Below are 13,777 nucleotides of genomic sequence, written 5' to 3' on the forward strand. Positions count from 1 at the left end.
ATTTGACAATCGCCTGTTGTGAATAGTGAATCCTGTCTTACCTATACACAGAAGTGATATCCTTACATGAAAGATGGACATTGATTCAGGAATTTGTTCTGGCATGGGGAAGGATTTTTTTTTTTTTCTCCATTCCACTCCATCCAATATAGCAGGATTACAAGTTGGGCTTGATGGACTTATCTTTTTTTCAACCATAACTATGTGTTATGTAGACCTATGCTAAATGTGAATCGGTATTTGCAAAGACCTACCATGACCCAGGGCTCTGTGCAACTTAGATGCCAGTTTTTGCCTTTATTTCCTTTTCCTAGCACTGTTTACAGAGAGAGAAAGCAGCCTCTACTGGGTGATTTATTTCACCCCAGAGCTGGATTATCAAGTGCCATATTATCCAGTTCAAAAGATGCTAAAGCAACCATACAAATGAATATTTCTGCATTTTAGCTACAGATGCAAAATGGTAGGAAATGTTTAATAAGTGCTCAGTGCCTATACAGTTCGCCACACATTCTTCAGTGCTTCTTGACTAGACCTATGCTGGCTGTCCATGTGGGACTATGTAGAGGGTTGTCCTAGCCTATCCAAAGCCTTCTACAGTAATCAGCTGTATAGCACCCCACCTTTACCTGCCTGGGACTACTGACTATGTTTGAAGTATCCCCAGCAACTGCAGGAGGTACCACACTGGTATCCTTTAGCCAAACCAATACACTGCTATACACACAAGCACGCACACACACACACACACACACACACACACACACAGTAGAATACCATACTAAATATAACCAGGTTCCATCAATAGGGCCACACAGCAGCCATAAATCATAATAGTTTAATATGACTTTTCTTTTTCTAGGTGAAGAAAGAACAAAAGGCTCTGACTCAAATCTCCTTTTATCTCAAGCCTATACTATAGAAGATAATCAATCACAAATTGGCAAAACTATAGCTGTACAAATACAGAAGAAGATTCACAAAAATGAATGGCCATTTACATGTTCAGAATGTGGAAAAGGATTTACTTGGAAATCACATTTCGTGAGACATCAGAGAATTCACTCAGGTGACAAGCCATTTACATGTTTAGAATGTGGAAAAAGATTTAGGTGGAAATCACTTTTTGTAAGACATCAGAGCAGTCACTCAGGGGACATGCCATTTTCATGTTCAGAATGTGGGAAAATGTTTTACCAGAAACAAGAACTTGTGAGACATGAGAGAATTCACACAGGTGAGAAGCCATTTTCATGTTCAGAATGTGGGAGAAGTTTTAGTGTGAAATCAAGTTTTGAGAAACATTTTAGAATTCATACAGGGGAGAAGCCTAATTCATGTTCGGAATGTGGGAAATGTTTTAATGTGAAATCGGGTCTAGTGAAACATCGAAGAATTCACACCGGAGAGAAACCATATTCATGTACAATATGTGGGAAACGTTTTCGCCAGAGTTCACAACATGTGAAACATCTGAGAACTCACACAGGAGAGAGGCCGTATTCATGTACAGAATGTGGGAAAGGTTTTCGCCAGAGTTCACAACTTGTGGGACACCAGAGAATTCACACAGGAGAGAAGCCATATGCATGTTCAGAATGTGGGAAACGTTTTACTCAGAAATCAACTCTTGTGACACATCTAAGAATGCATACCGGGGAGAAGCCATTTTCATGTGCAGAATGTGGGAAATGTTATAGTCGGAGATTTGGTCTTGTGTTACATCAGAAAACTCACTCTGTTGTGAAGCCATTGTAATGTACACAGTGCATCAAAAATAGCAGGTGTGACTCTCCCGCGTAGGACCTCTAGATCAGAATGTCTTGTAATATTTAACTTAAAGGTGTTGCCCAGGATTAGTTGATCACAGATTATTTTTTTTCCACCAAAAACAATTCCATGTACAGAATTTCACAAAAGTGAGTACACCTTTGACATTTTTGTAAATATTTTATTATATCTTTTCATGGGACAACACTAAAGATATGGCACTTTGATACAATGTAAAGTAATCAGTGTACAGCTTGTTAAACAGTGTAAATTTGGTGTGCCCTCAAAATAACTCAACACACCGCCATTGATGTCTAAACTGCTGACAACAAAAGTGAGTACACAATTTGCCTTTTTTCCTCCCCGGTGTCATGTGACTTGTTAGTGTTACAAGGTCTCAGGTGTGAATGGGGAGCAGGTGTGTTAAATTTGGCATTATTGATCTCACACTCTCTCATAACGGTCACTAGAAGTTCAACATGGCACCTCATGGCAAAGAACTCTCTAAAGGATCTGCAGGATAACGGGCTTAACTGGATGGACAGATGTCCTTTTTCAGTCTTATAAACTGTTACTGTGATCTGAAAAAAAGGATTGTTGCTCTACATAAATATGGCCTAGGTCTGTGAAGGCTAACCTTTGGCACTCCAGCTGTGATAAAACGACGACTCCCAAGAGGTACACTTGCTTGGCTATTTTCAGAACTCCATAGAAATGAATGGAGCATGCTGGGAGTCGAAGTTTCACCACAGCTGGAGTGCCGGAGGTTAGTCATCACTAGTGATGAGCGGCAGGGGTCATATTCGAATTCGCGATATTTCGCGAATACTTTTCAGAATATTCGTCTAATATTCGAAAATTCATGATTTTTTTTTACTTTTTTCTGATTCGAATTTTATTGCAAATTTTTCAACACCACTATTAGACAAAGAAGATTATAGCACTATTAGCTAAATTGCTCTATATTCGATTTTTTTTTCGAATATTCGCTGTATTGCTATAACTTTGTTTTTTCAAATATTCGTAATATTCTAAAACAAGAATAGAAAAAATTCGAAAAAAACTAATATAGAGCAATTTAGCTAATATAGTGCTATAATCTTCTTTCTCTAATAGCTGTAATTTTTTTCTCATCTGAAATTCAGATTGGAAAAAAATTACAACTATAAAAAGAAGATTATAGCACTATATTAGCTAAATTGCTCTATATTCGTTTTTTCAAATATTCGCTATATTGCTATAACTTCGTTTTTTCGAATATTCATAATATTCTAAACCAAGAATATATAGCGAATATTCGAAAAAATTAATATAGAGCAAAATTCGCAAACACTACTACTCCTAAAGTCAAGTATATTGCAGCCTTCTTATTGGCCCACAAGCTAGAAGCAGGAAGGGTTCATGTGTACTGATTAAAAAAAAATAAAAAAAATTGAATATTCGAAATTACGAATATATATGACAATATTCGAAATATTCGCGATGAAAATTTGAATATTCGTGATCAACACTAGTCATCACTGGCCTAAGCTATTAGACGATTGTCAACACACTGAAGCTGAGCTGCATCATGGTGGCCAAGACCATACAGTGGTTTAACAAGACAGGTTCCATTCAGAAAGTGTGAGCTATTAAAATATAAAAAAATATTTCCGCTCTGGTGAAGGCCGTGACAGAAAAAAAATCAAAACTGCGCAATTCGCTATTTTTAGTCACCTTGTCCCCAAAATATGTCACTGGATATGAGAGGTATGTGGTGCTGTATTCTCCTATATGTAGTGCTGGCTCACTACTGTGACCTGCGTCTCATCTTCTCAGGCAAGTCCTTTTTTTAATTGTATGCATTTTAAATTTAGCGACTAAAAAATGGAATTTGGCTCCTAAATTTTTGAGTTTAGGAGCCAATGGCTCCTGGTTATTTTTTTTTTAGTCTGGAGCACTGCACCCGCCAATCCCGTCGTAATATGCCAGAGTTGCCATCCAGTTCTCGTCCACTAGAGGCTTCTGGAGGCGAATCCACTGTGAGCACAGTAAACCTTTAAGATTCGTTGGTGTGCCCATACATGGTACAATCAGTTAAAATAAAATTTATCGATTTTGTGCTGGAAATCAAATAACTTCTCTGCCACCACTCTTCATATTGAATCGGGGCAAAGAGACCTGGCTAGCTATTCCTAAAGGGAATGAACGGTTATTTGCAACCTAGCTAATAAATCAACAATGTATAAAAATAAGACAATGCGGTAGTATGTCTCTTCTGAGGACAGAGTCCTTAGCATAGACCAAATAATCGGGTAACAAGGGCAAAACTGGAACAATTAAATCATTAGTTTTATTTTAAAAACTATACACAGAAAGATGCATTAAAACTGACAGGTAAATATACCTGCCAGTCGAACAGATTAGTTGAATAGAAATAAGTGAGAGATGAAAGGGAGTAGAATGTCTGTAAGTTCAAAATTACCGTAGTAGAGTCCAGTAAACGATAAAGTCTTTGCAAGGAATAATCCAAGATGGTGGGGTGCCAGTGTCCAGCGGACGATCGTGATGTTATTCCACTTCAGATGGTAGATGAAGGACCCCGGGCCTGAGTGGGTCACTGTTTTACCCACTCAGTCTGTAGCTGGCAGTGGCTATGACACGCAAAAGTCCAGCCTTGGGTAATTGGAACAGGGGGCAGTTCTTATCCCAGAGAGGGAAAATCTGGCAGAATCCTTGCTTTGCCAGTTTCTTAGTACCCGTAGGTCAAATTAAGAAATGTAATTCAAATTTATAATCAGTAGAACTTTATGAATCACCTGATACCAAATATGAATGGAAGACAATATCGTGTGCATGAGAACCTTTATATCTCGAAGCAGGCATTTCCGATTTGCTTGCGGATTTCCTGGAAGGTGTGTTAGAATAACCCCAACCCTTTCTGAAGAGATTGTTCATTTCGTATTTTCCTAACGCATGAAATATAAAGAAAATATGGAAAAAATATCTATGGATTGGAGGTAACTTTTTAAGGTCCTCTTCCTTCTTGTACCAACCAAGTGCGTGATAAGGATCTGTCATTCTCTTCTGAAGTTTCTGACCAGACTTAGGGGTGTTAAGACCTCTGCTGTGCTGGGGCTGCACAGACTAGCGAGAGGGCACTTTTTATGGGGTTTTGTCAAGATAATATCAGATTGATGGATACTTAACATGGCAGAGGGGTGTTCCTAGGGTCAGGAAGAATGTTTTGGCAAGGACTTGCTAACTTTACCTCTGATCTGTGAGCTATAGCTGGAGGTGAATTAACTTCTGGGTTGAGAAAGTTTTAACTCTGTGTGTGAATAAGATGGCTCTTGTGATTCTGCATTTGCAATTTCTTCGGTAATCTGTATTGCCGAGATCACGAAGCGTCACAACCAATTTGGTTCAGATGGTGTTAAGCGTGTGTGGTGGGAACCAGGTGTGGAGTACAAAGACAAATGTGTCTTTGTGGTGGGAGAGCCATGGTTTTTGAGCTGCATGAGTCCTGCCGGTTGTGGGGAGTTACAGTTCATTGAGGGAACCATGAATGCCAACATATATTGTGACATACTATAGTAGAGCATGGTCCATTTCCTTTGGAAACTGGGCTGCAGGGCAGTATTCCAACATAATGACCCCAAACACACCTCCAAGACTACCATTGCCTTGCCAAAGAAACTGAGGGTAAAAGTGCTGGACTGGCCAAGCATGTCTCCAGACCTAAATGCTATTGAGCATCTGTGGGGCATCCTCAAATGGAAGGTGGAGGAGTGCATGGTCTCTACGTCCACCAGCTCTGTGCTGAGTGTAAGATGATTCCAGTGGCAACCTGTGAAGCACTAGTGAACTCCATGCCCAAGAGAGTTAAGGCAGTGATGGAAAATAATTGTGGACATGCAAACTGTTAACACTTTGGGCACAATTTGCCTATTTTTTTAAATTTGCCCATTTCAAAGTTTTATGTCCACAGGTTGTGTATTATATTTTAGTTTGCTGTATTCACTTTGATACATCCAAGTTGCCATACAAAACATTTCTGAAAAAAACTTTTTAACCTTTCCCTACAAGATGATAACTTTTATATTCATATGTCACATTCACCTTTTGTTTACCCACATGATAAATGTTCTAACAACAATAATTTCATTTTTGTTTTCCTCACAAAATAGATTAAAATAGATTAAAAAGTGATCAAAAAGACATGTAAGGCTACACTAGCGTTTTGCTGGATCCGGCAGGGTTCAGCAAAAACTCTTCCGTTACTGATAATACAACCATCTGCATCTGTTATGAATGGATCTGGTTGTATTATATTTAACATACAGTCATGGATATAAAGCAAATGCTTTATATAAAAGAAAGGATCAAAGGAAAACTTTCAAAGGGTATTGATCCCAGAGGTGGACATATAAAACACCTCAAAAAGAGTTTGTCGTTAATCTAATTATTTTGTGCAATCAGTAAAACAAGGTACAAGCGTCTATGCAAAAATATTAATGATTTATTATACAATAACTTAGTATAGAATCAAAGCTTAATCAATAGAAAGTTCAATAATATGCAATAACACATTGTGATACGCAGTGCCCTAAATTCGCCACTAGATGGCTCTAACACAAATACCAGCATTCCATATTACCTCTTGTGGCGAAACCAACCTCGCCACGGTGTTTTGGAGGGGGCTGTTTGCCAGCCTCCTGCCCTGGGATTATGGTCCCTTAAGTTATTGGGTCTTAAGGCACTTGGGACTGAGCCCCCTGTCCCTGGATTGCATCATTTGCCTTACTTGCTTGGATTTTACTATTCCCATGGTGAGAACAATGGATGAAGCACATGGTGAGAACAATAGATAGCGGCCATTTTAACTCGCAGACACTGTTCTGACTTTTCAACACGGTGCTATCTTGCCTGTATTTGGTGCACAGAGACATCATTCAGTAGTTTGAAACTACCAAACAGGGGACACATTTATTAGTGACTATTTTCTGTATAACTTGTATATTTTCGGTGTAACTGGCATAAAACTGTATCTTCCAAACTACTGAACGGATGTGGGTGAATTTTGGATATGTGGTTCACCCAGATCCCCCAGTTCTGAGGATATATTGGTTGTGGGGTTATTGCATGTTTTGGGGTTCCTGTGATATGTTTTATAAAACTGTATTTCTCTGCCTTTGATAATTATATTCGCCCTTGTGTTCAATAATCATCACCGGCGCAGGGGAGGATTTTGTGTGGGTGTGTTTCTATTGTCCCATTGTGTGTTTAAATGGTGATGTCTGTCCTGTTGTCTCCACATGTGTATTGGCGATCTCCCTTTGTCCTGAGAGATAATTGGATTGCCCTCGGTTGTCTCCGGGACAGAGAGGAGAAAACCATGATGCATTGTGGGGATGTGTTGTATCTGTCCTGTATTTGCAAAGAACTGTAATAAAAACCAGGCTGGGTGTGCCAGCACGTCAGACCACTGCTTGACCCTCAACACGGAGCCTTGTCTCGTTATTGGGGGGATTCCCTGTATGCTGTTAGAGACTGATTGCCAGGAGTGTAAGCTGATTGTATGCTTTTCCTGTTCGTCTGCTAGCAGCTATTCGCGAGGTTCCAGTTTGGAGTGCTATTTTGTATCCAGTTCGGGAGTTTGGTGTTCTGCAGTAGCTGTGCCTGTCTCTCAGAAAGGGGCATATCGCCTAAACGGATTTTAACCCCTTGTCTGCTGAAACGGTCCGTTACACCTCTCAAACATAAAATGTAATACAACCGTCTCAACCGCAATTATGAGATATACTATCAGTTTCTCTGCTCAAACTATGACCAATCTCGGATATCAGATAGTATTGCGACACAACTTATAAATTATCAGGCCTGATATTGACTTTGGAATCTGAATATATCAATCGGAGAGTTTCTCCGATATCAATATTAGATCTTTTATTCAGTAATATGCATCTTTATTGAATAGTGATAATATTGATGTAGCACTTTTAACATTATACATCCGCACTAAAGCTGGGAATTACTAAATATCTGGCCAATTAATTCAATCAATACTACACATAATAAAGTTATACATTACCCGAGAATGCAGATGATATGCAGAGTCTAAGGGAAGTTAGCTCTAAAGTCCATTCTGATCATTGGGATTTTTCTCCTGGGATTTTTCTTTTCTTTCTTTTATTTTCTTTCTTTTCTTTCTTTTCCCTCCTGTGTATGGTTTATTATCAAAAACGTATAAGTTAGACACACCTTCCCAACTTGGAGTTTTCCAATTATTGTCGGTTAGGCGTGTACATATGATAATGACTATGATGTCACTGTATTACCCAGAATGCATTTATGCTGTTGGTGTAATGTTACTTATTTATACCTAGGTGGCACTATTGCATAAGGTACTAGCATCATTACTAGTAAGGGCTAAATGTCCAGGTCTGACTTTATCTTACATTGCATACACATATCTCTGATTTAGGATTCCATATGTTAATATCTTTAACTTTTACACATTTATCAATTAAAGCATAGACATTAGGTACCATTTTTGACATCTCCCAATTATCAAATTTATGGTACCAATAAGAATATAATAGACCTTGTACTCTCACAGACATGTGTGTCTCCCCTGTCACTTCAACGGGTGATTGATTGTTAGTTAAAATCACACCTGAATGGAGGTGGGAGAGAATAAGAATGGCAAAGAAATCACCTGGTTAATGTTCTAGAATGAAGGAACCTTAGGCCTGAAATATGGAAGAAACCTCAGGAGAACCCGGTCTTGAAGAAAGATGGTATAGGGTTCTAAGGCCGAGAAAGCTTGAAGCTCCGAGACTCTCTTGGCCGAGGTTACCGCCAGTAAGACCAACTTCAGCGTCACAAATTTTAAGTCTACCTCCTCCAAAGGCTCAAAGGGGAGCGATGCTAGCCCCCTGAGCACGACTGATAAGCGCCACTGAGGAATGGGCCTCAGAACTGTAGGCTTCAATCTTTTGGCTCCTTTAAAGAAAGGGTTGATGAGCGGGTCCCGAGAATAGGGTCTGTTGAGACAGGTCGAGATGGCAGAAATTTGGACCTTCAAAGTAGATGGAGCAAGGCCTCTGTCAAGGCTGTCCTACAGGAATTGCAGTATCGCAGAGAGGGGCGGATCTGCAAACGCCACCTGGTTCGAAGCACACCACCATGAGAAGATTCTTATGATCCTGGAGTAGGCTTTCTTGGTAGATTTTGCTCTTCAAAGCGAAAAATGTTCTCAGGACCGACTCTGAAAGCCCTTCTATTCTGGGAAGGAACTGATCAACCTCCAGGCTGTCAGGTTGAACCTGTGCAGATCTGGGCAGAGGTGAGTGTCCCATGACACCAGGGTCTGCTGTGGGGGGAGCCTCCAATAATGTCCCCGACTCATCTGAATGAGCTGGGTAAACCAGGATCTCTTGGGCCAAAACGGTATGATGGCTATCACCGAGGTCTGATCCTGACGGATTTTCATCAATACCCTCGGTATCATGAAAAACGGAGGGAAGATGTAAGCCAGCCTGAACCTCCATGGTATCGACAGAGCATCTATCGCCAGGGGGTTGTCCTCCCTGTAATGGGAGCAGAAAATCTACCTCTGGCAAACCCCACCTGAGGACTATCTGCCTGAATATCTCCAGATGCAGGAACCATTCCAACGTCGGCAGACCGGGACTCAGGCGATCCGTGATTATATTGCAGGAACCTCGGATGTGGGTGGCAGACAGGTGGGAAAGGTTCGACTCTGCCCACCGAAGAATTTCCCCAATCTCCGAAAGGAGGGGTAGAGATCTTGTGCCTTCCTGCTTGTTGATGTACAGGACCGCAGTCATGTTGTCTGACTGTACTTTTACCGCCAAGGGGGGCGAAGTTAAGGAGGGCTAGCTGGATGGCTCGAATATGGCGGAGATTGGAAGAAAGTAGCCGCTCCTGAGGAGACCAAGTCCTCTGGACTGGGGAATCGTTTAGGTGAGCGCCCCAGCCTACTTGGAACGCGTCCATTGTCAATATGACCCAGGATGGCTGGGTTATAGACTTCCTCCCCCCCGGGAGTAGGAGCCACTATCTCAGGGAGGTTTGAGTCTGACAAGACAGGGAACATAGGGAATTAAGCCCGGCAGGGATGCCATCCCATTTGGCAAGGACCTCCGATTGTAGAGGACGGAGGTGCCACAAAGCCCAAGGGACTGCATCCGCGGCCGCTGACATGAGCCCCAACATCTTCATGAGAGTCCGAATGGGAACTCGACGAGGAACAGATAGGAACCTTGCCAGGTCCAGAATCCGAGCTCTTCTTTCTGGAGTCAACTTGAGGGACATCCCAATGGAGTCGACTATGAAGCCTAGACAGGTTACCGAGGTCGATGGGCTCACGTTCGACTTCTGCCAGTTGATGATCCACCCTAGGCGGAGCAGAAAGGAGATAGCTATAGGAAGATGTTGGCTAAGGACTGGAATCGAAGAGGCTTTTAGGAGCCAATCGTCTAGGTAAGGAATTATGGTCAGCCCTTAAAGTCTCAAAGCTGCCACCACCTTGGTGAAGGTGATAGGAGCAGAGGAAATCCCGAAGGGTAAGGCGATCAACTGAAGGTGCCTGAGAACCCCCGAGACCTGGACTGTGATCCTGAGATACCTCCGGGAAGCAGGATGGATGGGGATGTGAAGATACGCATCCTTGAGGTCCAGGGTAGCCATCACGTCTCCCGGGTTGAAAACGTGGATAACTGACCTGATAGTTTCCATACAAAACTTTGCCTTCCTTATAAATTGATTGAAAAATCTCAAATTGATAATCATCTGGAGATCTCCAGTTTTTTTGGGAACTAGAAAAAATGGAGAATAGATCCCTAAGCCCTGCTCTTCTGCCGAAACCTCTTCCAGAGCGCCCTTGAGGATGTAGTCCTGGATGTAGGCCTCCAGAAACGCCTGTTTGGCGGGCAGTAAGGGCTGATTGATGATTAATCTGTCTGGGGGAGGAGATTTTAAATTTATTAGGTAGCTCTTGGATATGACTTTTAGGACCCAAGGGTCCGGAATTCCCTGGGCCCAGACTCCCTTGAAATGGGCGAGACACCCCCCGATGGGCACAAGAAGACAAGGTTTTTGAAAATCTTCCGGAAGGATGGCAGGAGTAGCGGGGGTTCCCCAAGAGCCTTTGGGAGGCCCATAGTCATTAGTGATGAGCGGGAGGTGCCATATTCGATTTCGCAAATATTCGATTAAATATTCGTGTTATATTAGTCGAAATCGAATATTCGTAATTATTCCAATTATCGCGAATAATATGCGATTTAATTAATCGCGTATTGCAATTTTTTTTCTTTTGATAGTATAAGGCAACGGTATTTTACGAAATTTCGTAATATTGCTCAAACTTCGTAAAATAGCACTGCTATATTCCATATTATATGTGTAAGTTGAAATCGCAATCCGATTTTAATTCGTTATAATAATCAAATTGCAATTTCAACTTACTGCTATATTCCATATTCGTTAAAAACGAATATGGAATATAGCAGTAAGTTGAAATCGCAATTCGATTATTATAACTTAAATTAATCGAATTGCGATTTCAACTTAATTCTCAAGTCCGACAGTACAAAAAAAACAAATATTCGACTTCGCGAATATACAGCACTATATTCAAAATATTAGCGAAATCGCGATATTCGAGAAAAAAAATTCACAATTCGAATATTCACGCCCAACACTAATAGTCATGAGGGCTTAGCCTCCCTGACTCCTCTGCCCTTCGAATTTCCTCGCTGCGCTCCCCAGTCTCTACGCGCTCTAGCTTGTTGGGCAGATCTACTGCCATGATCTTGTCTGCCCCTCCCCCGAAAGGGCTGCTGGGAAGACTCTTCCCCTTCTTATCAAAGAGGCCCTCCATGATTCTGTCTAACTCTGAGCCGAACAAGCGGTCCAGATCAAAGGGGAGACTGCACAGGTTGTACTTTGATGCATTATCCACGACCCATGGTTTAAGCCATAAAGGCATGCGGCTGCAGAGACCAGGGCCATGGATTCAGCTGTAATTGAAGGGCTGCAAATTCAGCTGTAATTGTGCAGTGTCGCACAGAAAGTCCGTCGCTAGGTTGACTGTCTTAAATGCGGCCAGGATATTGTTCCGAGAAACCCTCTGATCAAGGTCCGCCTGTATTTGATTTAGGCGGGAACGGAGGAAGGACGAAACTTCTGTGGCCACGATAGCGGTAGACACGGAGGCTGCAGCTGTCGAGTAACCTCTTCTTAATGTGCACTCTGCCCTCCTATCAAGGCGATCTTGCAGACTAGACCCATCGTCCGCTGGGACCAGAGTGCATCTGGACAATTTGGCGATAGCCATGTCCACCTTGGGAATGGAACCCCCCGATTCCACCAAAGAGCTTGCCATGGGAAACATGGTCCTGAATTTCTTAGTCAAGACCGGACCCTTCTCGGGCTTCTTCCATTCCATTCACATAACGGAAAGAAGGGTCTCATCCGCCTTAAAGACACGTTGTGCCCGACCGGCGGGATCGGAGGACTCCCTAGGGTCAACGTCATGGTCCCCCGACCTGATGGACTTTAACAATTTCTGTGATTTTTCTGGGGGGGAAAAAACATGATATCTCCTCTTCATCCAAAGAGGAAGAGACCAAGGAAATCGCAGCGGGCCTCTCAACAGATGCAGAGGTATCCATTAGGGCCTGAGTAGGAGCAGGAAGCCTCTCATCCAGCAGGTTAACCACGCCTTTGATGGATTCGTCCACATATCCCTTGGCCCACGCGTACATCTCTTGCATGGTGGGTTCCGTGGCTGATTGGGATCTATGGCAACCCTTGCATCTTGAGTAGGGACAATTGTCATCCAGTAGCGCGCTGCAGTCAAAGCAGTCCAGATGTTTCCTCTTTGAGACCGATTTACGGGTCTTCGGGTCCTTAGGTGAAGCCATTGGCTGCAAAGAATTAGTAAATTCTGACAAGCTGACAAACATCAAAGAAAAAGGCGTAAGCAGAGGCCCACCGAAGTGGTGAGGCTAAAAAAAGAAAAAAAAACGGAATGGAACCAGACAGTCAAAGTACAGAGTACTTTGGAGATCCCACCCCCAGGAGGGTCTTGATCTTAGATCCTGAATTTCAACAATACATAAATCTTATTGTATCCATGTATATACATTAATCCCCTTCCCCCCCCAAAACAGACAGAAATAGCCCTAGCAAACAGGCAGACGGGAAGCAAGCTTCCCAGACGAGAAGCCGAGAACCGGAAGTGACGCCGGAAGGGGCCAACGTCACTTCCGGAGATGGCGGCGCCCACCGGAGACACGGCGGAGCGCCGCACTGGCCAACAGGAACCCGCAGCCTGTAGCAAGGGGGGAGGTGAGAAAAAAACAAGAGCCACGTCGTAGTAAAATAAGCGGGGCTAAGTGAAGAAGACAAAACAAAAAATATATGCAAACAAAGATAAAATATATGCCCTAAGAAAAAGAAAACAAAAACTTACCCAAAAAGAAAGGAGGAGGGGGAACCGCCAGTCCACCTGTCCAGAGGACAGAAAAAACACAGTGGGCTTGGGGATGTCCCCTCCTTTTGTAGGGGTGTGAATCTTTATTATTGGTGCTTGGGCTCATTTAAAATTCTGCCGGTCATACCAGTCCATGGGGGGTAGTTAACCCCATCTGTGCTGCTGATAGGACGTAAGGGAAAGGCATAAAGATTGTGTGAGGGCAAAACTGCAGCATTCTGGACACGCAGATTCAGCATGTGCTACACTGAAGGGATAGACCCACATGAGAAATGTCTATAACTAGGAGCAGATGGCAAACTGAATGTTAGGGGGTCTGAAAATGAATAAAGAAATGGAGATTGTAAACTGAAACTTGGTGACATTTATTTTTTATTTACATTTTGAGCCCCTTTCTCTGTACAGTCTTGAGATTGTCTAGTAGCATATTCCTTAGTTTTACTGTGTTCTGTCAGGCAGCTGAGCTGACTGCTCCTCATCTCTGATCCCTGATCTTAT

The 13,777-nt window shown here is 42.4% G+C and overlaps 1 protein-coding gene across 3 annotated transcripts in view; it reads left to right on the plus strand.

The window, feature by feature from the left end:
- Nucleotides 1-13,777, plus strand: part of LOC122930683 (gastrula zinc finger protein XlCGF26.1-like) — a 234,610-nt gene that overhangs the window by 29,593 nt on the left and 191,240 nt on the right. Inside the window, exon 7 of one of the 3 annotated variants that reach the window (XM_044284238.1) lies at nucleotides 863-1,069. The exons of the other annotated variants lie outside the window; for them this stretch is intronic. Within the exon in view, the coding sequence (XP_044140173.1) occupies nucleotides 863-1,069 (207 nt within the window). The remainder of the gene's footprint in view (nucleotides 1-862; nucleotides 1,070-13,777) is intronic. 3 annotated transcript variants of the gene reach the window in all.

This window comes from Bufo gargarizans, chromosome 3 (assembly GCF_014858855.1).
Source record: "Bufo gargarizans isolate SCDJY-AF-19 chromosome 3, ASM1485885v1, whole genome shotgun sequence".
In the NCBI taxonomy this organism is placed as follows: Eukaryota; Metazoa; Chordata; class Amphibia; order Anura; family Bufonidae; genus Bufo; species Bufo gargarizans.